The 23,699-nt window shown below is 38.9% G+C and overlaps 2 protein-coding genes across 2 annotated transcripts; both read right to left on the bottom strand.

Annotated features, from left to right (window-relative positions):
- Positions 1-8,101: 8,101 nt before the first annotated feature.
- Positions 8,102-13,073, bottom strand: LOC128016108 (G-protein coupled bile acid receptor 1). Its single transcript, XM_052600499.1, has one exon. The coding sequence runs from the start codon at positions 9,974-9,976 to the stop codon at positions 8,951-8,953; it is 1,026 nt and encodes a 341-aa protein (XP_052456459.1). The 5' UTR covers positions 9,977-13,073; the 3' UTR covers positions 8,102-8,950.
- Positions 13,074-13,226: 153 nt separating this feature from the next.
- On the bottom strand, positions 13,227-20,838 carry LOC128016107 (angio-associated migratory cell protein-like). The gene is made up of 11 exons (XM_052600498.1): positions 20,477-20,838; positions 20,063-20,194; positions 19,862-19,981; positions 19,647-19,786; positions 19,418-19,562; positions 19,264-19,347; positions 18,289-18,404; positions 16,883-16,977; positions 14,803-14,893; positions 14,556-14,710; positions 13,227-13,663 (listed from the first exon to the last, which is right to left on the bottom strand). Exons 1-11 carry the CDS (start codon positions 20,565-20,567, stop codon positions 13,588-13,590), a joined length of 1,245 nt encoding a protein of 414 aa, XP_052456458.1. The 5' UTR covers positions 20,568-20,838; the 3' UTR covers positions 13,227-13,587.
- Between the last annotated feature and the right edge of the window lie 2,861 nt (positions 20,839-23,699).

The following is a 23,699-nucleotide window of genomic DNA, read 5'->3' as shown; positions in this document are numbered from 1 at the left end:
ATATCTCTATTTTTGTAAGCTCCCGAACAAAAACATTATTATGTTATATTCTTTTATGATAGGCAACGTGAGAAAAACTCTCGAGACGAGGCTTGTGACAGAAAATATAAGTTACTTAATAAATACACGACTGTGATAGAGAATAAGGAGCTGACATCTGATTTCTTCAAGCGGTCATATTTTACCATGTTTACTATGGTAACATGTTTAGCGTGCATATTTTTTTCATCGCTTATAAATATTTCTGCCTTGTTTGATTATAATCCACATTGGATCAAGTTATTTCAAACACTTGCTGCTGACTGAAAGAGAGTTTTGAGCTCGACTTATTTAAAAAAGTGTTTAATGCTGGTGTTAAAGCTGTTATCTTTCTGAAATGATCCGCGCTGACGCTCTCTAGACACGGAGAAACTCCGCCTTTGTTCATAACTCCTCCTCTAGCCCCAGCTGGCCCGCTTTGTCCCAAGGATTTCATCGGGCCGAAAAACCCTGGCCGTTGGCCCCAAGAAAGGCACGATCAAGCCCCTGAAGTGACAGTGGAAACGCGACTGGCTCTGGCACGCACTAGCACGCCCGGTCCTAGCTCGATAGTGGAAACACGGCTAATGTTCTGCATTATTAAAGGCATGGCTACTAGAGTGACAGGTAGATTGCCAATGCTGTCACCGCCGCGCTATGTTGGTGTGGCTTCAGCTTCAAGCTCCCACCTTTTTGTCTATTTGTTACTATCCCAAAGTGAAGCGCGGTGACGTGCTGCCAAGATAGCGACAGTCGGCTCCGCCCACTTTTGGTTTCAATAACTCTCATCAGAAACCTATGGATGAAGTCACGGACACTACATCCATGTTTGTAATACAGTCTGTGGTTAGATTACAGTCGATTCCACATTTATAATGACATGGTTGCATTGGGATCAGCATTCATAGACATTCTGAAATCTATTGGGGTTTAGACAATATGTCTCAGGACCTACTCATTTTTGAAATTATACAGCCAAGTGATGATATCTCAGATTATTATTTAGTTTTGTGCAAACTTCATATAGCTAAAATTGTAAATTCTACTCCTTGTTACAAGTATGGAAGGACAATCACTTCTACAAAAAAAGCCTGCTTTGTAACTAATCTTCTTGATTTATCTCAATTCCTTAACACATCCAAAAACTCTTGATGATGTAACAAAAACTACGGACTCTCTCTTTTCTAAAATTTTGAATACAATTTGCTCCTTTATGCTTAAGGAAGATTAAGGAAAACATTCTGACACCCTGGTATAATGAGCACCCTCACACCCTAAAAATAGCAGACTGGAAAATGGAACACAGCTGGAGGAAAACAAAACTACAGTTATTTCGTATTGCTTGGCAGGAAAGTACACTATCGAATTAGATTTTTATCACTGTCTTGAGGCCATAGTGTTTTCTTTATGGAAATTTTTTTCAAATGCATTTTTGCGCGTTGCATATCTTGCGTTCATATTCTGGGCTCATCTACCTGTATTTATATAGTCTGCAACATTAGTGAGATGTATTCTGAGTTTACTCTTTTAATAGCTATCACAGTGTTACTATTCCTGCAGTTCCCAGATGTGCAGAGTGAAATACAACGGTTTAAAGGAGGAAATTAGGGCATTTTTCTTGCTGATTTGGTAGGTGTTTCCACAGTCTAACCTTCTGAATGTGAAATAAAGATAAAAGGGTTTAACAGGACTACCTTAAAATGCCACAAGAATGTTAAGAATCTTGGAAAGAATATATTAACATTTCATACAACATTCCTAATTTCAATATGACATCATTTTAAAGATGCTCTTAAAGTGAAAACTTTGTAATTACTAGTACAATTTGATTGCACAAGTTTGTTTCCGTAGACTCTGACCAATTACAGGAAAGAGCAGTCTAGCGTTCCATGTAAGGCCGATGTGGCAACAGGAAGGAGCTGGAATGCACTGCACAATGACAGCAATACACAGAACAGTGCATCTCTCTCTCTCTCTCTCTCTCTCTCTCTCTCTCTCTCTGTATATATATATATATATATATCAGCAGAGCTGCAGCCAAAACACATCCTCCTCACATCCATCCAGAGCGGTCTGCTCTGGCCTGGCCTGTTTCTCCTCAAACCAAGATTTGTTTTCTCCTTTGGTCAACATAGTAAAGGCAGCTTTTAAGTACTGATAATACAAATCACTGGGTTCCAAGAACAACAGTATGTCAGACATAATTACAATTAAATTAATTGTAATTATTGTAATACTTAAAATTATATATGAGATATTTCAAAGATGTACGCTGTAAGAATTTGCTTACGTCTAGCTCACTTTAATACATCTCAATAGTGTCAGTGCTCTTGGACACCTGTTGGCATGGATACGAGTTTGACATTGAAGTGGTTCTGTACACCAGAGCTCCAGGTCATTCTGGTTTGTGCCATACATTCTGTTTGTTAGTAGTTAGTTAAAATATCATCAAAAGTTGATTTATTTCACTAATTCCATTCAAAAAGTGAAAAGTGAAGCATATCCCATCTTCCTCTTCACAATACCCCACAGATTTTCTGTTGGGTTAAGGTCAGGCGAGTTTGTTGGCCAATTAAGAACTGGGATACCATGGTCCTTAAACCAGGTACTGGTAGCTTTGGCACTGTGTGAGGGTTCCAAGTCCTGTTGGAAAATGAAATCTGCATCTCTATAAAGTTGTTCAGCAGCAGGAAGCATGAAGTGCTCTAAAACTTCCTGGTTTATGTCTGCGTTGACCTTGGACCTCAGAAAACACAGTGGACCAACACCAGCAGTTGACATGGCACCGTAAACCATCACTGACTGTGGAAACTTTACACTGCACCTCAAGCAATGTGGATTGTGTGCCTCTCCGATTGAAAACTCTCAGATTTGAGCTTTAAACAACTACATTCTCACCTGAAATACTTCTAAAATTACATTTCATGACTCAATAACAGTAATATTTTGAAAATGATCCAAATAAATGGTGGTTGAAATCACAATGCTGCATGAACTCAACCAATCAGCATGTTTAGTGTCCAAGTCCCGCCTCTGAAAGTTCCAGATTTTAAAAAGTACTACATCGCCAGCAGGGACTTTTTGAGGGGAATTTTTTTTTACCCTGAACTTTATTTAGATCCTGGTTCCTGTGGTGGAAACACACGGAGTACCAGCCCAAAGTCCCTAGTTTCTGGGTAAAGTCCCAGAGGTTGAAACGTGGCTTTATAGTACCTTTTAAAAAAGTGTTAACAAAGTAGCCTATGTGTAAAGAAAATAAGAAAATACAAACAAAAAAGAGATAGTAGTAAAACAAAGTAGCTACAATAACCAGTTTGGTTAAAACAAAAATAGAAAAATAGAAAAAATAACGCGAGTTAAATTAGACAAACTTGGGTGGGGGCCATGTCCTAAAAGGTTGAAAACCCCTGATCTAGTATATGAGGTTTAAAAGGTTATTTCTGATAGTCTCCTGTGGTGAGTGCATGAAGTGGCCAACATTTCTTTATGTTTCTACAATATTTAGTAGTAGATTATCAGTGGTGACTGTCAGTTTATATACATATGGCACAGATGCATTTAAAAATCTATTAAAGATGAATGATGAATGATGACATGACATGATGAACACTCATCACAACTGCATGACAACATTCCACAATCATGACATTCCTAATTGTGACTCATGACCCTGGGAATCTATGACGTTGCTACCAGGGGTCCCTGAACAGATATACATATCAATTTCTTTTAAAACAAAAAAAATGACCAGACAAGCTTGAAATAAGAAGCACTTTGAATAAATAGTCCCACTTGAAACATCTGCCGAATTAGGGGGCTTGACTTGGGAAGGTTAAACAGACCTCAAACAGCTCAAAGAAAGCCTTGAAATGGCATGTTGATTAATTTCCTTGAGACCAAAGAGAATGTAAAGAACATCTATGCCAAGCAAGTGTGTCTCAATTCGTTTACAGGACTATTAAATACTTGTTTGATTTTAGAATAATCCAAATGGGAGGCCAATTACAAAACACTGACTATGTAATGTGATGGAGACAAACATAATTAATGCTGGACTGAGGGCAAAAATGGAAAATAAAGACAAAAACAAAATGTAAATATGAATTGTTGATTAATATTATGCTATAATATTTCCATAGTAGAAATTTAATGCAACAGTTTGTTTTCCCTAGACTCTGAAGAGGGCAAAAATACACACATCCAAATCCAATTTCCATCAGGTGCCAAAATAGAAAACTTGAAACAGAAAAAAGAGCAACTGTACACTATCCAACCATTCCCTTTATTTTTAACAACTTCATAATGATGAAAAGTGGGTTTATTTTGGGAAAAAAGGGAATAGTCAAATATTGTGTGGATTCTCCTCGTTTGTTTTCATAGACCCTGAGCCATTACAGGAAAAAGCAGTCTAGCGTTCCATGTAAGGCCGATGTCACAGCAGGAAGGAGCTGGAATGCACTGCACAATGATAGTAATACACAGAACAGCGCATCTCTCTCTCTCTCTCTCTCTTTCTCTGTGTATGTGTGTGTGTGTGTGTGTGTGTGTGTTTTTCTCTCTGTCTGTCTCTCTCTCTCTCTCTGTCTCTCTCTCTTTGTGTGTTTCTCTCTCTCTCTCTCTCTCTCTCTCTCTCTCTCTCTCCAGCCACAGCTAAGCTGCAGCCAAAACACATCCTCCTCACATCCATCCAGAGTCGTCTGCTCTGGCCTGGCCTGTTTCCCCTCAAACCAAGATTTGTGTTGTACTTTTGTCCACATGATCAAGGCAGCTTTTAAGTACTGATAATACAAATCACTGGGTTACAAAAACAACAGTATGTCAGACATAATCACAACTAAAGTAAAACACTTGTAATTATTGTAATACTTAAAATTATATTTGATATATTTTTCAATATATCTGCCCTCTGTAAAATTTAGCAGAGTAAATTTGGCAAACCTAATTTGGCAACTTTTAGGTGGCAACAATACAGATTACTTAATTTCAGGTGAAGCATTAAAAAGAATATGAAGTATGTCTCATCTGTCCCTTTGCTGCGACGTTTTGTGCGCAGTACACAAAATCTCATCATCAGCAGCATCCATCCAGGCCATGTGCATAAAGACAGTTTCTTGTACGTGTATCACGAATATGCGTCTTTTTGCGTCAAATGAACCCGTCAAATGTGGACCAAATTCATCTGAGAAGGTGCTTCGAGTGTGGTTTACATGTGAAAATATGTTTATGTTGAAGGCCATTCTTTAGTTGTCTGTAGAAACTAAGGCTTGAGGGTTAAATCAAACAGCATTACAATGCTGCCTGAAATAGGGAAAAAAAAATGCAAAATGACTGAGATAATACTAAAACATTTAATAAAAATAAAAATAAAGTATATTTGTAATAACTACCATTTCAACTCCTTCTGTTGCACCAAAACTACCTTAGCGTTATTGTGCTATAACGTGATACTTTAGCTTAACTATATGGCTGGATTAGCTGGCTAGCCAGGTAAGTTTCAGGTTAGTTTGCACCAAAACCAGGTAAGTGGCTTGGCTTTTAACAGCATTCATTGTCATAGTAACTTGCACTCCACGGCTAACCTGCTCCGGGGCAGGTTATGTTCTGGGTTAGAGATCTCAAACTGAAGTTGGACCAATCAAATTTGAGAGAAGTGACACATGTCTGAAAACAAAGTCACTCCTCCAGTTTATCTTGCTCCAAATTAAAGGTTACAAAAAAAAAAAGCTAAAAACTATCTCTAAAAAAAAAAATAGATGTCTGACTTTAATGATAATTACCGAATCATTTTATGATTTATATAATTATTGTGATTCATATTATTATTATTATTTATCTTTTACACTTTTACAATTTTAGTTTAACAGTTATTATAAATAATTTATTTTAAATAAATATTAATGTATACAGATCATGTAATATAAATAAGCTGTTGTATCAAAAGATTGAACTATTTAAAAAATAAAACATCTGACCTTACATATTGAAGTCTCTATCACTATATATTTTCAAATGTATAAATTAACTTAAATTTCACTTGTTACTGCACTGATAGGGCGAGATTATTTATTTTACTTGTCCTCATTAATTTTTCACATGACATTTAAATTTGTCATATTCTTCAATCTCTTAAACTTTAGCAAAACCTTTAACCTTTAGTTCTGAATTTCGCTGGGTCTCTAGCGATAAGTAAATCAAACTTGCTTTGTGTTGCAAGGCTCGTGATTGGCTGTTAGGGTTAGCCAGTGATGTCACACATTCATGTGCAAGCGCTCCACAAACTCAGGATCACAGCCTGAGTTGACAGAGTTGATGAACAGCATCATGGTACCAACGTACCAACAACCATGTTACCAACTAATCCTGTTACTCTGAATTTGTTCAACTACCATCATGATACAGGTCCCTGGTGTTAAGTTGACAGCTCTGTAAAGTATGGTGAGTATCATTCATTTTATTTTACATTATTTTTACCACAGGCAAATAATCCATTCTTCTTTTGCACAATATCAAAGTATTACCCTCCAGAAATGATTCTTCCACAGTTTATCTTGCAGACATCAGTGCTGTTTTTCATCACTGTCATACTAATGTAAATTTGTTATCTTTTGCTCAGATTTCTAAAATCTAAACAAAACATTCCTCCTTCCTTTGGACATAAAGGCCACAATACAAGGCCAAAGAACATTCCCTCTTGTAGCATACAAAAAATATTTCCATATTTCACAGTGTGATCATATTCTGAAATTAGGAAGAATGTCAGGATGAAAGGAAGTTACTGTATGTCTTTAGATTCTGTATAATACACCACATTAAAGTGTGATATTATATCAGTATAATATATCTGAAAGAACTGGGAATAACAAAGATCCACTCATGTTACACAAGGGATAATTATTGCACTGTAAATAGATTTATTCACAAAACTGACTATACAAACAAATAGGCTAATGGCTGGTTTATTCTACACTCCTGGTTTAATGTCAATTTATTTACAATGCTCCTGAAAACAGGTTTTAAAATGGACAAGTCGGATATAAAACTGATGGCAGACATAAGCATGAATATCTATTTTAAACCAAAAAATATACAGTACTTCAGTATCTCTGTACCCCTTTCTCACATTTCCTATATATTACACAAAATAAATTCAACATACCTTTTTAAAAAATTTTTTATAAATACTGTAATTTAGGAGAACCACAACAAGAGTGCATAAAAAGATAAAAGAAAACAACTAACCTCCAGTGAAGATCAATGTTGCCGCAAGTCCACCTAGAACTAACTTGTTACAAAACTGGAAAAAAATGGAACAATGGTCTAGAATTGGATGGGACATTATTTCTATTTTATTTTTTTAGGTAAAATAACATCAAAATCTAACCCTACCAACACCTAAATAACATCGATCTACAAAGCATCAAGGATGTTGCTGCTCTGCTGCCTTAAACTGTGGGGAAGTCATGGCCTAATGTTTGGAGAGTTTGACTCCTAAACCTAAAGGTTGTGGGTTTGAATCCCGGGCCGGCAAACAAAACGACTGAGGTGCTCTTGAGCAAAGCACCAAATCCCCAACTGTTCCCACGGTGCCACAGCATAAATGATGCCCACTGCTCAGGGTGTGTTCACTGCTCTGGGTGTGTGTTCACTGCTGTGTGTGTATGTGTGTGTGTGTGTGTGTGTGTTCACTGCTATGTGTGTGTGTGTGTGTGTGTGTGTTCATTGTTCCGGATGTGCATTCACTGTTGTGTGTGTGTGTGTGTGTGTGTGTGTGTTCACTGCTATGTGTGTGTGTGTGTGTTCACTGCTATGTGTGTGTGTGTGTGTGTGTGTTCATTGTTCCGGGTGTGCATTCACTGTTGTGTGTGTGTGTGTGTGTTCACTGCTATGTGTGTGTGTGTGTGTGTGTGTGTTCATTGTTCCGGATGTGCATTCACTGTTGTGTGTGTGTGTGTGTGTGTGTTCACTGCTATGTGTGTGTGTGTGTGTGTGTGTGTGTGTGTTCATTGTTCCGGGTGTGCATTCACTGTTGTGTGTGTGTGTGTGTGTGTGTGTGTGTTCACTGCTATGTGTGTGTGTGTGTGTGTGTGTGTGTGTGTGTGTGTGTTCATTGTTCCGGATGTGCATTCACTGTTGTGTGTGTGTGTGTGTGTGTGTGTGTTCACTGCTATGTGTGTGTGTGTGTTCATTGTTCCGGGTGTGCATTCACTGTTGTGTGTGTGTGTGTGTGTGTGTGTGTGTGTGTTCACTGTTCCGGGTGTGCGTTCACTGTTATGTGTGCATGTGTGCGTGAGCTTGTTTATGTGGTTAAGGAGGACACAAATTTGTATAATGACATAGGTATGACACAGGTATTACAATGAGGTGGTTTATGAGGACATTTTTAAATCATACAGAATTATTAATTTGAAAATCCTAAAATGCACAAAGTTTCCTGTGAGGGTTAGGGTTAGGGGTAGGGTTGGGGTAGGGCCATAGAATATACAATTTGTACATTATAAAAACCATTACACCTATGAAGAGTCCCCATAAACCACATATACCAACATGTGTGTGTGTTCACTGCTATGTGTGTGTATGTGTGTGTGTGTGTGTGTGTTCACTGCTCCGGGTGTGCGTTCACTGTTGTGTGTGTGCACTTTAGATGGGTTAGATGTAAAGCACTAAGTCAGAGTATGGGTCAACATACTTGGCGGTATGTCACGTCACTTTCTTTTTTTTCACTTTTTAAGTCTCCTTCTCAGATAAGTGGCACAGCAGTTGCTTCATGAGTCTGCACAAACACTCTCACTTAAAGATTATTTCAAGATTTTCTTGACACTCAGTACATAAAAAAACATTCAAGCATCCTATAGACCATTTCACTGAAACCCAGCTCACATGTTATCTTTAGCTGAATATTACAAATACAAAAATTAGTCAAATGGCAATTTGATCAGCTGAATCGAAGGCTAGTGTCCATTTGCACACTTTGTCCGTGGCGGTGCCACAGTCTGCAGAACAGTTTCTTGACTGGATCTGTGTACTCCCTGTTGGCGAGTCCCAAAAACAGAGGCACGACTGCAGTGCCCCCGATACCAACACAGGACAGCACAATGTGGCCAGTGCGATTGCTCTTTCCTCCCTGTCTGAGCAAAAACTCCATGCCTACATGGGTGTAAACAATGTAGGGCACCCAGCAGGTCAGGAAGGCGAGGGAAACGGCTGCTACACAACAAGCATAACGCATTTCCATTCTCCGTCTGCATTTCCTGTTTGCTACGGCTCGCTGCAGACGCTGGATGTGCCTCAGTTGTTCTCGTGTGATCCACAGCACACGGCACGTCATGGCAGCGATGGAAAGAATAGCGGGTGCCAGTAGACCATATACTTCCAAATAGATGAAAGCATTTGGAAAAACACTGCGGTATGTACAGCAACGCTCTCCAGACAGTGCTATGCAGTTAGAGTGCGCCGTGCTGTTGGTTATTGGACAGCACTCATTCCGATCATGAATAGCTTTGTTGTTCCAGCCAAAGGCAGGCAGCAGTGCAAACAGCAGCGGCAGCATCCACACAGCCAGCAGTGGCAGCACAAACCGGCGATGCAGCCAGAGCTGTCCGCGCTTAAGGGGACTCATGATGCTCCGGTAACGCTCATAGTGCACCAGCACCAGGTTGAAGAGAAAGGCCAGGAACAGAAAGTTGGGAAAGATGTGAACCAGCAGGCAGGACGAGAAGCTGAGAGGGCGGTTCAGGCCCATCCAGGGGATGAAGGGAAGTGCCACGCCGGTGCACAAGTCGGCCACCAGCAGGCTTAGAAAGAAGTAGTTCTGTGAGTTGTGAAGCTGACGGTTACAGATGATGCCCAGGATGATGAGCAGGTTGATCAGGATGATGGCACAGGAGACGGGCAGCGTGATGGCATAGATCAGCTGGGCCTCCACATTGTTCCCGGAGACATTTCGCATCTCCACAGCCATTACTGCGACTTTCTGCACCAAACATCCATTCTTAAATCTGTTAAACCTACGCGAAGAGAGCAATGCATCATTGATTTTCTGTTAGCAAAACAACACACATCATGGAACAATGACACAACAATTCATATTACTAGTTATATCGTGTCAACATTTAAAAATCCATTAGGTTTTTCCCCTTCCTCTGAAAGGTTTTAGGGTTGATTTTACAAGTTGTCCTCCCTAAGAAACTATATGACAGCAGTTGTTATTGCCATAATGACCCTCAAATACATTTAATTAACAAAACTTAAATCTTGTCACAGCACACTAACACAGCTTGTGGCAGCTGGTCCCCCTTTTTGATATAATAGTTAAAAAAGATTAGTAATACAGCAGATCTACTGATCATGATTTGTTCTTTCAGGCTAATTTAGTTCATTGTATGTGCAGATTTGATTCATGCATCTGGATTTTTTTGTCAGACATAAATGTGCATTCCTGCATCTACTGGAAATGGCATATTAATTCATGAAACTTGCGTAAATATATGAATAAATTATGAGTAATTTGTGCAGAAACCTTCCAAAAAACTCTCCTCTAGATTCAAAAACTCTACGTAAATGTCAGATTTGATAGTTAAACGTGTATTTTAATGAATTCCAATCATTGGTAAATAGGGTGTTTGTAGATGCTCATTCACAATTAGTACAATGTACTTGTAATTATGGTATTGCATCAATTTCAGTGTCATCAGTTTGCCAAAAAGAGCACCATTAACACATGCTAGGGAGCAGGTGTACATTTCTTTCATATCACTTTACATTTTCAAAATACAAACATTTTGTGAATTCGAAAATTTAAGTCAAAACAGCTTTACGATAATTTACACAAAAATTAGTTCTGCTCATGTTTCATGAATGAAGCCGAAAATGTCCTATTTTTAGGGTTACAGCAGGACTGATAAACTCTTTGTGTTGCATATCATTACTCGTATTATTTCTTAAACCCTTCCAAATGAGGAGCATTACTAGTAATAAAAGAGCCAACAATTGTCTTGATATACAAGCGTCAGAAACCAAAACGGCTAGATAAGGAAACAACCAAGAGCACAGAACACACACTCAAGCACTTTCGTGTTCAAAGTGCATTAAACCTGCTTTATAAGACAAAGCTGCTAATACGAGAGATTATAAACTCAGTTCTAAGTATGTGTGATCTACAAAAATAATAGTTCTTCACTGATGTTGTTTATTCTGAGTTCCATTTAGAACATCCTTTCAGCATCTTTGCATTAGATGCCACACTATATTATATTATTCAAATAAAAGTAAAAAGCTTTGATATGTAACAAAAGTTTTAGTCTATAAAATGTCCATTCTACATTTTAATGCCAACATAAAAATATAGCTAATGAAAGCAGATGCTAAAAGACCTTGATCGTAGGTCATAAATGGTCCATTTGCCGGGTTTATAAGTCATGAACAAGTAACTCCTGACCATAAATTCAACCCTTTCTTTATGGTTTCCTAAATAATTATTCATAGAGCAAATGAAAAGTGAGAAAGAAAACATACCTTTTGTCAGCTTGGTTTGAAGAGAAGATTAAACTTAAACTCAGGTCTTCATCACTGTTGGGTCATGTCAGGTTGTTTAGTACAACATAAAGTTTGCAGGTTAGCAAACTGTAAAAGGCAATAGCAGTCCATTATAAGTCTGATTTTACATCAGAGCTCTACAAAGTAAGATCCACTGAGAACAGCTGGAAAGAGACAAGTGGCTTGTCAAGCAGAGAAAGTGAACAGGGGCGAGTACAGGGGGAACGTCGCTCGTAAAACTCTGAGCAATACCCGAGCAAACCTACAAACCTGTGACATGCACTGCTAATGCATGTACGCATGACAGATAAAGACAGAGGACGATAGACCATTTGAGACTTTGACCGAGTCAGGAGGGATGTCAGAGATGTGCATAACTACTAACAGATAAAGTGTATAGAAAGACAACTAAAAAAATACCTGAAATGGAGACATTACACAAAATTACATTAGGGACATTTATACCAAAATAGAGATAAAAAAGTGTACATTGTGATACTGTTATTTATCATTGAAACAAGTTAAACAGGTTAACCAAGCAAAACACAATGAGTACAATGAAGAAACAAACATTTCCCTTTTACAATCAATTCCTGCTCCACACTTACTAGTGGACATCACTGACATCAGTGTAGCACTTAAAGACAAAACATAGATGAAAAAAGATAGATGTGGTTGTGTGTGTAACAACAATAATTATAAGATTGTAATTTGTATAATTCTGTTGCTGAAGTATTTCCTGGAGTTCAACAGACCTGGCTGCTGTGACTGAATGAATACGGTGGAGTGTCTAACATCTGGACTGACTAGTGCTCATTCTCACACGGAGCATGTAGTATCAGAATTATAAGAGAGTGCATCCCTTCATTCATCATGTTTGGGAAGTAACTAGCCCCGAAACCATGCAATGTCAAGAAAAACTGTCCAAAGTTGAGATATTTAGATATAATATAATTTGGTAGTAAATCAGTGTAAAATGTTTGCAACTGCTTTTTATTAATTACAACCGCAACTGTATTGTGTTTCGTTTATATGAATTAAAAATCAAACCTTGTAATAAAGCTGTTCAAACTTTTCTTGCATTTTTAACCCACACTATACGTGTCCCATCAGGTCATGAAAAGGTCTTCATACACTTTCACACCCACTTTAACCAGGGTCCGAGACAGTGATGGGACTGAATCAGAAACTAGACATTTTAATGAAGGAACTGGCGAGATGCAGAACTCAGTCAGCTGGAAATGCACAGAACACCACTTCAGTGTTTTCTGCGATGACTATTTAATAGCCCTCGATTCAACGTTGCATTTCTAAGTTCAACAGAAACTATGTGATTGGTTATGATGCTCAACTGGGCAAAAAATGCTTAAAAATTAATCTGATGCAACCAAAGCATATTTAAATTGAATGCTGCAATCAACTTTTTAAACTTTCATATTTCACTTTAATCACGACAGCCGTTACGGATTTAGTTTATTTGTGCAAGAGCATTTTTTCCCTCTGTCTTAAATGTGTTATTTTGGTGGCATTTTTGTCCCAAAGCCCGGCTAATTTCTGACCCTGACTTCAGCAGAAATGCATCTTGTTAGCAGACAGGTAGTGAAGTGCAAAGACCGCAAGTATTGGGACGAGCCCCTGGAGCGGACGCAGTGCAAATACTCAGCCTCTCAGCAGAGTTAACATCACTGCTGTGTTTATTCAACATCACATTTCAAACATTCTTCTAACATGCTACAAAGGAATAAAATTAAGGTTGTTTCAACATGACATTGATTAAATACAACAGATTGTATGGCCAACCATTCAGCACTGAACTTCTGCCAAGACAGTCCACAGGCAGTTGTGAATGTGTGTCTGCTAACAGTTTACAGCTAGTGGTGAGAGAAGAACGACAAAAGCTGTTCCTTAACCAGCAAACAGACACATAACAACAGCGAAAGGGAAGATCATTAATCTGACCATCCAACTGAACGATCTCGAAATAGTGGGGAGATATTCAGTTGCTGAAGTCTCCCAGGATCCAGATGAAGACGGTGTCTATCGGTCGGGTCTCTGCAGGCAGAACACTTTGGCGTTATGGTCTCCTCCGGCGGTGACGGCGACTGACGCGTCTCTGTGAACACGGACCACACACACCAACATATGAAAGAGATACTGCACACATTTATATTTACAGTTAAAACTGCCAAATATCTTTAGTTGCGGTCATTTTACTTTGGTCAAAAATAACAGATAACAAAGTGCACAAGATGCCAAAACCTTGCTATGGCTGCCCTGCGTCAATCAGTGCAACTCCAGGAGCGAGTGCTTACTGTACAAACACGAACATTTACTTCATATGCAAAGCAGCCCATTGAAATCACACACACACACACACACAAACACACACACACACACAAACACTTGCACATGGAGAGAAATAACACAAAGGCTTATGTACCACTAAAAGATTGTTAAATTAAATTTTTACATGCTACATTTAAATAATTTACTTTCTTGTTATGTTTTTGTGGACAAAATGACAAAACATTAAATTATTTAGTGGATAACTCAAGTGTACAATGACAGGGCAACTATGTTGCATATTTAACATGTTCTGTGGCATTCAGTATTAGATTTGGCTACTGGAATAGTCAAATCCTTATTTTTCAATAATTCTTATTTAAATAGAATTTATCTAATAATTTATCATTGATTTGAAATGTTGATGAAAGTAGACTTTGTGCACATCCCTAGTCTTAAAAAAAACAACACCAAAGAACAATAACCATTCTAATATCTAATTAGGTAAATGTGTTAACCATGTTAAACAGCTAACGGTCAAAAACATTGAATCTCCTGTTGATTTATTGACTTTGACAGCACTATTTACATCATTTACATTTCATAACATAACATTAACACTGTTCACTCTGTTCAGCGATTCTGAGCATTTCATCCTACAGACAATGACAACATCAACCGCCGTCCTACACAACTGGACACACTCAGTTTGACAGACTAACCTGTTCAGCACAAAGTCGAGGATCTCAGCCGAGTGTCCGTGGTACTCTGACATCATGACTCCTGATCTGGCGTCCCACAGAGTGACCACACCAGCCAGATTACAGGTGGAGATGACCGCAGACGCCTCCTCCCACTGCAGGTGCACTACACCCACCTGACACACACACACACACACACACACACACAAATTCAACAAAGCACGGATGAAATGAGAAAAGTGCCTATATAGGGATTCTAAGCTTTTACCTCATGTTTACACCGATGTCTGAGGCTCTGTGAATTCATATCATAAATGGCCAGGGTTCCGTCCAGATATGCAACAGCAACTAGGGGTAACCTGAAAGTCAAGTCATGGTTATTAACAGTGCTTCGTACGGTACAGATGTGTTGATGTTTGAGGTTGATTCAGGGGAACGTTCTCCTCTGGGCCGATGATTCCAGGCTGCAGCAGATTGTGGACTCATGCATCAGCTGCAGTGTTCATTTTGTCAGCTATTTTTATTTTAGTCTTAATGCTGTGTCAAATGCAACTTTTTATTTTTATCAAATTTAGTCAACCTTGTCCTGTTTTATCCAGTTTTTATCAATTTTTTTTCGACTAAATGTCTGTGTATTTTAGTCTAGTTTTAGTCAGTGGAAACTTACACATTTTCATCATATTTTCATCTTATTCTATAATGGTTACATTTATGAAAAATATTTGGCTAAATTTTAATTGCAATGATTGTTGTGATTTGGAAAATTAATTTATACATTTTATTTTCTAAGTATGTTAGTGTTTTCAGATCACAGAAAGCACATTTGATTGTTCGACAGATTGCATAAAGCAAAAAGCCAGGAGGAGCACGTAATCAGAAAAACTCTGATTGGGGGATTTCAGCTGTTGATATCTGGCAACCGCAAACATGAACACTCTCATAGAGTCTTTCACAGCAGTCAGAAATGTTTTGGGTCGCCTTTTTTAAAAATAAATAAAATGATTTTGGTAATTATTTTTGTCCTTTTAACTACATTTTAATCTAGGTGTTTTTTAGTCCATGATATTGCATGTTTATTTAGTCTCAGTTATCATTTAAAGGGGTCATATGATGCTTTCTTAAAGATCAATATTTGGTGTATTTTAATGTTCAAAAAACACATTATTTTTCAAATACTGTACATTATTGTAGGTCCTCTATGCCCCGCCTCTTTCAAACGCATCATTTTCTACAAAGCCCCTCCTTCTGACATGCACAATCTGCTCTGATTGGCCAACTGACCCAGTGCATTGTAATTGGCTGAACACCACAAGCACTCGTCAGAAATGTGACGCCCCTTTCCATAATCGAGAGCTTCATCTTTCAAAATAAATGTAAAGACATTCACATCAGTTCAAGCTGAAAGAGGAACAGAGTGGCGTAACAGCCAGTGATGAAGCTCGTATGTGTTCACACGGTTAAGACAGCTAACCCCACTGTGATGTGAATGACCCTGTCTCTTTCTCTCTCACACACACACACACACACAGGCAGACACACCACACAAAGCTCTGCATTTGAAAAGTCAATAGCAAATACTTCAACTAATAATAAAACAAACTTCCAGTAGCTAATTCAGAAGCTCCCATTGTCGTAGTAAAGTCAGAATGACATCCTGTCCTAGGTTCACGAAATGGCTTTCCATAAACTGCGTTGCTGTTCTGTTGTGAGTAATCTTAAAGATTCCTAAATGCATCTACTTTCAGAGCAAATAAAGGTCTCTTGCTTTGTCCTAGATACACACACACACACATCTCCCAGACACAACTGCTCCAACACTAACGGTGTTACTGAAACCACACCTTCTTTATTTGTGTGAACATTTGGGAGGCATTACACAAATATTCTCACATAGTGATGTAGACGTGGGGGCGTGTTTAAACGAGGCATTTTGTGGGCCATGGCATGGAGTCTTAACTTTGATAAAGAATATCTCTTTGGATTTAAGATCATGCAGCTTATCTATGCAGCTTGTAAACACTCCAAAGAGAACGGAAAACTTGAAATCGCATCACGTGACCCCTTTACTGAGCTTATTATTGTCTCATCATAGTCTCGTTTTCATCAGGGGAAAAAACTGTGTGACGAACATTTTTCATATTAGTTTTCATTAACAAACGTAACACTAATTGGCTGTGATGGTACTGGATGCTATCATTGAGGTTAGTAGAGTAGCAATAGATCCACCAAATGTGGTTTGGACAACGATAAAGCACATCAAAACAAATCTAAGCCCTGTTTGAAATTACTTGTGTAAATAGATTCTTTATATATAAATATTGAATTAATAGACTATTTGCTTCACTTACACATTACAAAATCCCACAGATTCCACAGAGTTGGAATCCTGCTCCTGCATGGAGTCTTTTGCTTCACTGATTTCACTGGAAAATGAGCATAACACCTAAAGAAAAAATAAATAATAATAAATCACATTACAGGGATCACACATGAAGCTCGATGATGGTGTTCAAGTGATGATCTACATCAGATTACATCAAGGTCCAGTGCTTGGAAATGAACCCAAACTGTAACTGGACACTCGTCACAGTGCTGCTGGAAATATCTCCTGGTGTTTTAACAAATAATGCTACCTATCAGTTTATGCTAACAACACTGTATTTATCTCACTGTAAGGGTAGGGTTAGGGTTAGGGTAGTGTACACGTTAATAAAGGATTTTGCTTCTGAATTATGCTAATAATGGAAGGTACCAAAATCTGACAGGGTTGCATGAATCGTCAGAACACCGGCACAACGAGACAAAACCAATAAAACTCATTACAAACGAGGCATTAGTACCATCCAGTGGGGACATAATTACGGATAATGACTTATACTGTCTTTTTACACAAAGTGTTTTGCGCTGTGTAAACATAAAACCATGTCTAAATTTGTGATAGAGAAATAACAAACAACAAGTACTACTCTACACTCCTCAAAACTGGCGTTTGAATCATCAATGGCAAATCCTTTAAATATAAAAACCTACTTACAGTCTGTGAGTCAGAACAGGCTTCTCTGTAGTCTACTCACCCAGGATCAGGGAACAGTCCTCATCCTCCATAAATACACTGCACACATCTGAATATTTGGGTTGAACTGTTCTGGAACAGTAGCATTACGCAAATCTTCCCACACAGTGACGTACACATGTGGGGCGTGTTTAAACGAGGCGATTTAGGAGGGCATGGACGAGTCTTAACTTTTATATAGAATATCTCTTTGTGTTTGAGACTTTAGTATTTGCAACTTTAGGGAACTTATCTATTCACAAACAGCTTGAAAACAAATTGAAATCGCATATGACCCCTTTAACCCCTTAACTGTCACATTTTTAAAAATTCACTTTGTAGTGCACGATCCAAACTTAAATTTTTATAATTCATGAATGAAAATATTTTGTAACATGATATTGATGTACCATTTACATTGTAATGCAATGTCTGATTTTAAAATGGGTATTTAAAGGATGAATTTTGAAATTTTAAGTTTTCAGTCGATATATCATTTCTGATGATTTCTAAAATGTGATGGATAAAAAGGCAACAAAGAAGTCTTTTTTTACTGCACTACTACAGCCTCATCTGTCAGAGAAACTCTGCCGAAGCACCAGTCACAGGCTTCCCTGCTCCAGTACATAAACACATAACAAAGAAATACAGTATCTCAAGTAATAATAATACGGATGTCAGCACAGCCGTATCTCTCCTCACCTTCCCTGTGGATGTGTTGAAGAGTTTAGCCTGACCATCCACTGACCCGGTCAGAACCAGCGTTCCCTCTTTATTACACGCCACAGAGGTCAGCGCTCCCTGATGACCCTCATGACCTGAGAAAACAACACGGCTTCAATCTCTTCTGTAGCATGAACATTGAAATTTTCTGATGACAACCCAAATAGTTTCAGAGCCAAAAACTCATTGTAACAAATAACTTTTTTTTTCTTATTTTTATTTTATGTGATTGTGTCATTCTCACATACTGTGCTTTTACAGAAGTCAAACACTCAAAAGTGCTGAAACATGTGACACAAAGTTCACTCTCACACTATGTGACCAGATGCTTTATTTGGCTTTGCTTCAGTGTGTGTGATTAGACGCATGTGAGCACCAACCTGATCCAACTCAGATCTATTTCACTTCTTATTGTGCCTGAGTGATTTAAAATCACCTGAAAATCATTTTAGTCACATTTGCGATCGAAAAGTACGGTGTGTGATCCGGTCAGCATTAATGTGTTTGTGTTCAGGGGAGCTTCAAAGATTTCTACTTGCTTGTTTTTGCAGACATGTTGCTGTATTGAATGAATGCAATATTATTCAGATTCACTGATTCACCCTAGGGCTCTACACTGTGTTAATCTGGGCCTGGTGACTTCTGTGGTCAAACATCTCAAATGGCTTGACACTAAATTGATAGTAAAGAGCTTTAAATTTTTTCTAAACCTGTATGATACAAAATATGTTATTTTGAAGACTGCTTTTGTCCACAAAACAGAAGCATTACATTGGACCCCTGTGACGTGACAAAAACAAACACTAGGAGAGAAAAAAAAACCTATGCTTTTGTGCTATACAGGTTTAAAGCAACACGAGGGCGAGTAAATGCCAGAAGTTTCATTTACGTGTGAACCACCATCTGTAAAGGCACCAATGACTCTCGGAGGAAAGTGTGTGAAGGATGTATTACCTTTGATGACATAAACGGCATTGCCTTGTTTTAAGTCCCACAGACGTAAACTTCCGTCCTCGTAGCCCACAACTGCTCTCTTTCCTATAAGGCAGACAAACATTTAAAACAGTCAGTTAGTAACTCAGAGTCTTTGGACAGCCTCAGCTCTCACCGTCAGGAAGGATCTTCCCACTAGTCGCCTGGCAGTTGGGCCCTTGAAATGTCTTGCACTCTCCGCTCGGGATCTTCCACATCCAGACGTTCCCATCAGCTGTTCCGGCCAGCAGCACCGGAGCACAGGGATGCCACTCCAACCACTGCAGCGCAACACACACGCTTCAAATACTCTCCACAAACACCAGCAACGCAAGCAGAGCACCGGCGATGTGCTTCTAACTTACTTCCAGGTCTCCAACCTCAAAAGACCAGATCTCCTCCTTGTTCTCCACGTTCCAGACCTTAATGAGACCGCTCATATCACCAGACACCACCAGCTTGGAGTCGGAGCTGAACGCAGCACATGTGACCGAATCCTTGTGACCTGCAGTGAATCAGACAGAACCAGGTTTGTGCTGATGGACACAGAGCATATAAACGATGAAAGTCTTCTCCAGACCTGTGCATTCAAACAGCACGTCTCCATCAGACACGCTCCACACGAAGGCCCTGTCGTCCTCTCCGCCGGTGACAGCCAGACTGTTGCTCACGGGGTCCAAACTGACACAAAAGACAGAACCTGCGAATCAAAAACAGCATCCAGTAAGATCTCATGACGGAGGAGCGTTTCTCAGACGCTGAGGTGTGTGTGGAGAGTCACCCGTGTGTTTGGAGAAGGTCAGTTCACTGTCGTCCTGCTCAGACTCCATCTCATCCTCCGTCTCCCATCCGTCATCATCCACATTCCCAGCCTCCGCCAGATCTACATCCTCCAGCTCCTCCGCCAGATCCTCTGAACAAACACATGCATGTTTTTTAATATCTTTTTGAGGACGTGCTTTTTTATTTTTCATTCCAATCACAAACCAAAACATCACCCAAACATTTATTTTTTAATTACATTAAAATAAAACATTTATCATGTTAGCTATCTGTATTTATCGTGGGGACATCCTTACAGTGTCTCTCTCTCTCACACACACACACACACACACACACACACACACACACACAGAGAGAGAGAGAGAGAGAGACAGACACACACCATGTAAAACATTCAGTGATAAACACACACCTGCGGTCTGTTCTGTGTCACCGAGATCAATAACCTCGATGATTTCTTCATCTTCGTGCAGGTTCAGTGAATCTTCCTCAGGATTATCCATCAGTAATATATTTATTTCATTACGTTCCTAGTAAAGTTTTATCACGAGCTCTTTCCGCTTGACCTCGACAGAAAGGCGTTTCTAGGTTCTGTCCGTTACTCGCGATATTGTTTTGAAGTCACGGTTCTATAAAAACGTGTTGTTAAATGTACTGTTTTCTGAATAATAAACCTACCGTAACGCGTTTTTTTTACGCTCTTGTATTTCACGTGCTCTTCCAGACAGCTCACGCTGACGTAAGACGTGGAGAACACGGTGACTGACAGCGCGTAAGCCAATCGCGCCCATTGTTTTCCTCAACGGAGTACTGTCGAAAGGCGGGACTTCCGGCTCCGACTGCTCTGTAATAGTCTGTCTATGGTAATAGTGCAGTCTGTGGCACTAGATGGCGTCGTCAGGCAAACACAAATCACTCATACTCACATCTGAACTGAAATATGAGTTTAGTAGTCTGGATGGAAGATTTGTAATGTATTTGTATGCGAGCACCCCAAGCACTGCACATGTTCTGAGTCTCCCTCATCGATCACGATCCAATTCATCAGCTCATTAGTAGACGCTGAAAGGGGAAACATGTAAACATGAGCAGAGACTGATATGGGGCCTGTACCATGAAGCTGGATTAGGTGGCTAGCCAGCTATGTTTCAGCTTTGTTTCCGCCAAACCTGGGTTTTAGGTACTAAGAAAGTAGCTCGGCTTTAATCGGTGTTCGTTGCTCCGGGGCAGGTTATGTTCTGGATTCAAGATCTCAGACTGAAGGTGAACCAATCAGATGTGAGAGAAGTGACACATATCTGACACAAAGTCACTCCAGTTTATGTTGCTCCAAATTAAAGGTCACTTATGCTTAAAAAAAAAAAAAAAATAGATGTCTGGCTTTAATGATAATAACTCAGTCATTTTATGATTTATATAATTATTGTAATTCATATTATTATTTGTCTCTTACACACAAGCAATTTTAGTTTAACAGTTATTATAAATTATTTTAAATAAATATTAATGTATACAGATCATGTAATGTAAATAAGCTGTATTATTAAAAGATTGCACCACTTTAAAAATTACAAATCTGACCTTACATGTTCAAGTTTCTATCACTATAAATTGTTCCACTTGTGACTACACTGATGGTGCAAGATCATTTATTTTATTAGTCCTCCTTCATTTGTCATATGACATTTAAATTTGTCATATTCTTCAATCTCTTAACCTTTAGCAAAACCTTTAACCTTTAGTTTTGAATATCGCTGGGTCTCTCACGAGAAGTAAATCAAACTTGCTTTGTATTGCAAGGCTCGTGATTGGCTGTTCGCCAGTGACGTCACACATTCATGTACACGCGCTCCACAAACTCAGGATCAAAGCCTGAGTTGACAAAGAAAGTTGATGAACAGCATCATGGTACCAACAAAGCCGGATTGGAGAGGTTTGGGTTGATATTATGGGCGGGGCTTGATGGAGCGCAGGACATGCAGATAACATGATATTGACCCTTAAGAAATTTTATGCTATCACGTTACAAATCTGTCCCAATATAAAATGAAATGAATAGATAATTTCTACATTGAAATAAAAATGTAAAGACTGCACAACTATAAATTGTGAATCTAAATAATTGGGAATCATTAAAAAAAATATAATAAAATGAAAACATGTATGTATTATCTGTTTCACTAATTTCATTAGTGCTGCGTTTGACACAATTGACCACAGCATTCTTTTGCATAGACTTGAACACTTTGTTGGCATCAGTGGAAGTGCATTAGCATGGTTTAAATCGTACTTATATGACCGCCATCAGTTCGTAGCAGTGAATGAAGATGTATCATATCGATAACAAGTGCAGTATGGAGTACCTCAAGGCTCAGTACTAGGGCCGCTACTCTTCACGCTTTATATGTTACCCTTGGGAGATATCATCAGGAAACATGGTGTTAGCTTTCACTGTTATGCTGATGATATTCAGCTCTATATTTCCTCGCAGCCCGGTGAAACACACCAATTGGAAAAACTAATGGAATGCATAGTCGATATAAAAAATTGGATGACGAGTAATTTCTTACTGCTAAATTCAGAAAAAACAGAGGTGTTAATCATAGGGCCTAAAAACTCTGCTTGTAATAACCTAGAACACTGTCTAAGACTTGATGGTTGCTCTGTCAATTCTTCGTCATCAGTTAGGAACCTAGGTGTGCTACTTGATCGCAATCTTTCCTTAGAAAGCCACGTTTCTAGCATTTGTAAAACTGCATTTTTCCATCTCAAAAATATATCTAAATTACGGCCTATGCTTTCAATGTCAAATGCAGAAATGTTAATCCATGCATTTATAACCTCAAGGTTAGATTATTGTAAGGCTTTATTGGGTGGTTGTTCTGCACGCTTAGTAAACAAACTACAGCTAGTCCAAAATGCAGCAGCAAGAGTTCTTACTAGAACCAGGAAGTATGACCATATTAGCCCGGTCCTGTCCACACTGCACTGGCTCCCTATCAAACATCGTATAGATTTTAAAATATTGCTTATTACTTATAAAGCCCTGAATGGTTTAGCACCTCAGTATTTGAATGAGCTCCTTTTACAATATACTCCTCTACATCCGCTACGTTCTCAAAACTCAGGCAATTTGATAATACCTAGAATATCAAAATCAACTGCGGGCGGCAGATCCTTTTCCTATTTGGCGCCTAAACTCTGGAATAACCTGCCTAACATTGTTCGGGAGGCAGACACACTCTTGCAGTTTAAATCTAGATTAAAGACCCATCTCTTTAACCTGGCATACACATAACATACTAATATGCTTTTAATATCCAAATCCGTTAAAGGATTTTTAGGCTGCATTAATTAGGTAAACTTGAACCGGAAACACTTCACATAACACCGTACTTTCCACATCATTAGAAGAATGGCATCTACGCTAATATTAGTCTGTTTCTCTCTTGTTCCGAGGTCACTGTGGCCACCAGATCCAGTCTGTGTCCAGATCAGAGGGTCACTGCAGTCACCCGGATCCAGTACGTATCCAGACCAGATGGTGGATCAGCACCTAGAAAGGACCTCTACATCCCTGAAAGACAGCGGAGACCAGGACAACTAGAGCCCCAGATACAGATCCCCTGTAAAGA

Source organism: Carassius gibelio, chromosome A6, assembly GCF_023724105.1.
Source record: "Carassius gibelio isolate Cgi1373 ecotype wild population from Czech Republic chromosome A6, carGib1.2-hapl.c, whole genome shotgun sequence".
NCBI lineage: Eukaryota > Metazoa > Chordata > Actinopteri > Cypriniformes > Cyprinidae > Carassius > Carassius gibelio.
Note: the sequence above shows the minus strand (reverse complement) of the source record. Positions and strands in the feature narration are given on the sequence as shown.

Excerpts from the sequence above, each read along its gene's own strand:
- LOC128016108 (XM_052600499.1), bottom strand. The coding sequence starts at position 9,976 with ATGGCTGTGGAGATGCGAAATGTCTCCGGGAACAATGTGGAGGCCCAG.
- LOC128016107 (XM_052600498.1), bottom strand. The coding sequence starts at position 20,567 with ATGGATAATCCTGAGGAAGATTCACTGAACCTGCACGAAGATGAAGAA. Across the intron at positions 19,982-20,062 it reads GACCTTCTCCAAACACACGG|GTTCTGTCTTTTGTGTCAGT; the intron begins GTGACTCTCCAC and ends TTTGATTCGCAG. Across the intron at positions 19,563-19,646 it reads TTGAGGTTGGAGACCTGGAA|TGGTTGGAGTGGCATCCCTG; the intron begins GTAAGTTAGAAG and ends GTTGCGCTGCAG.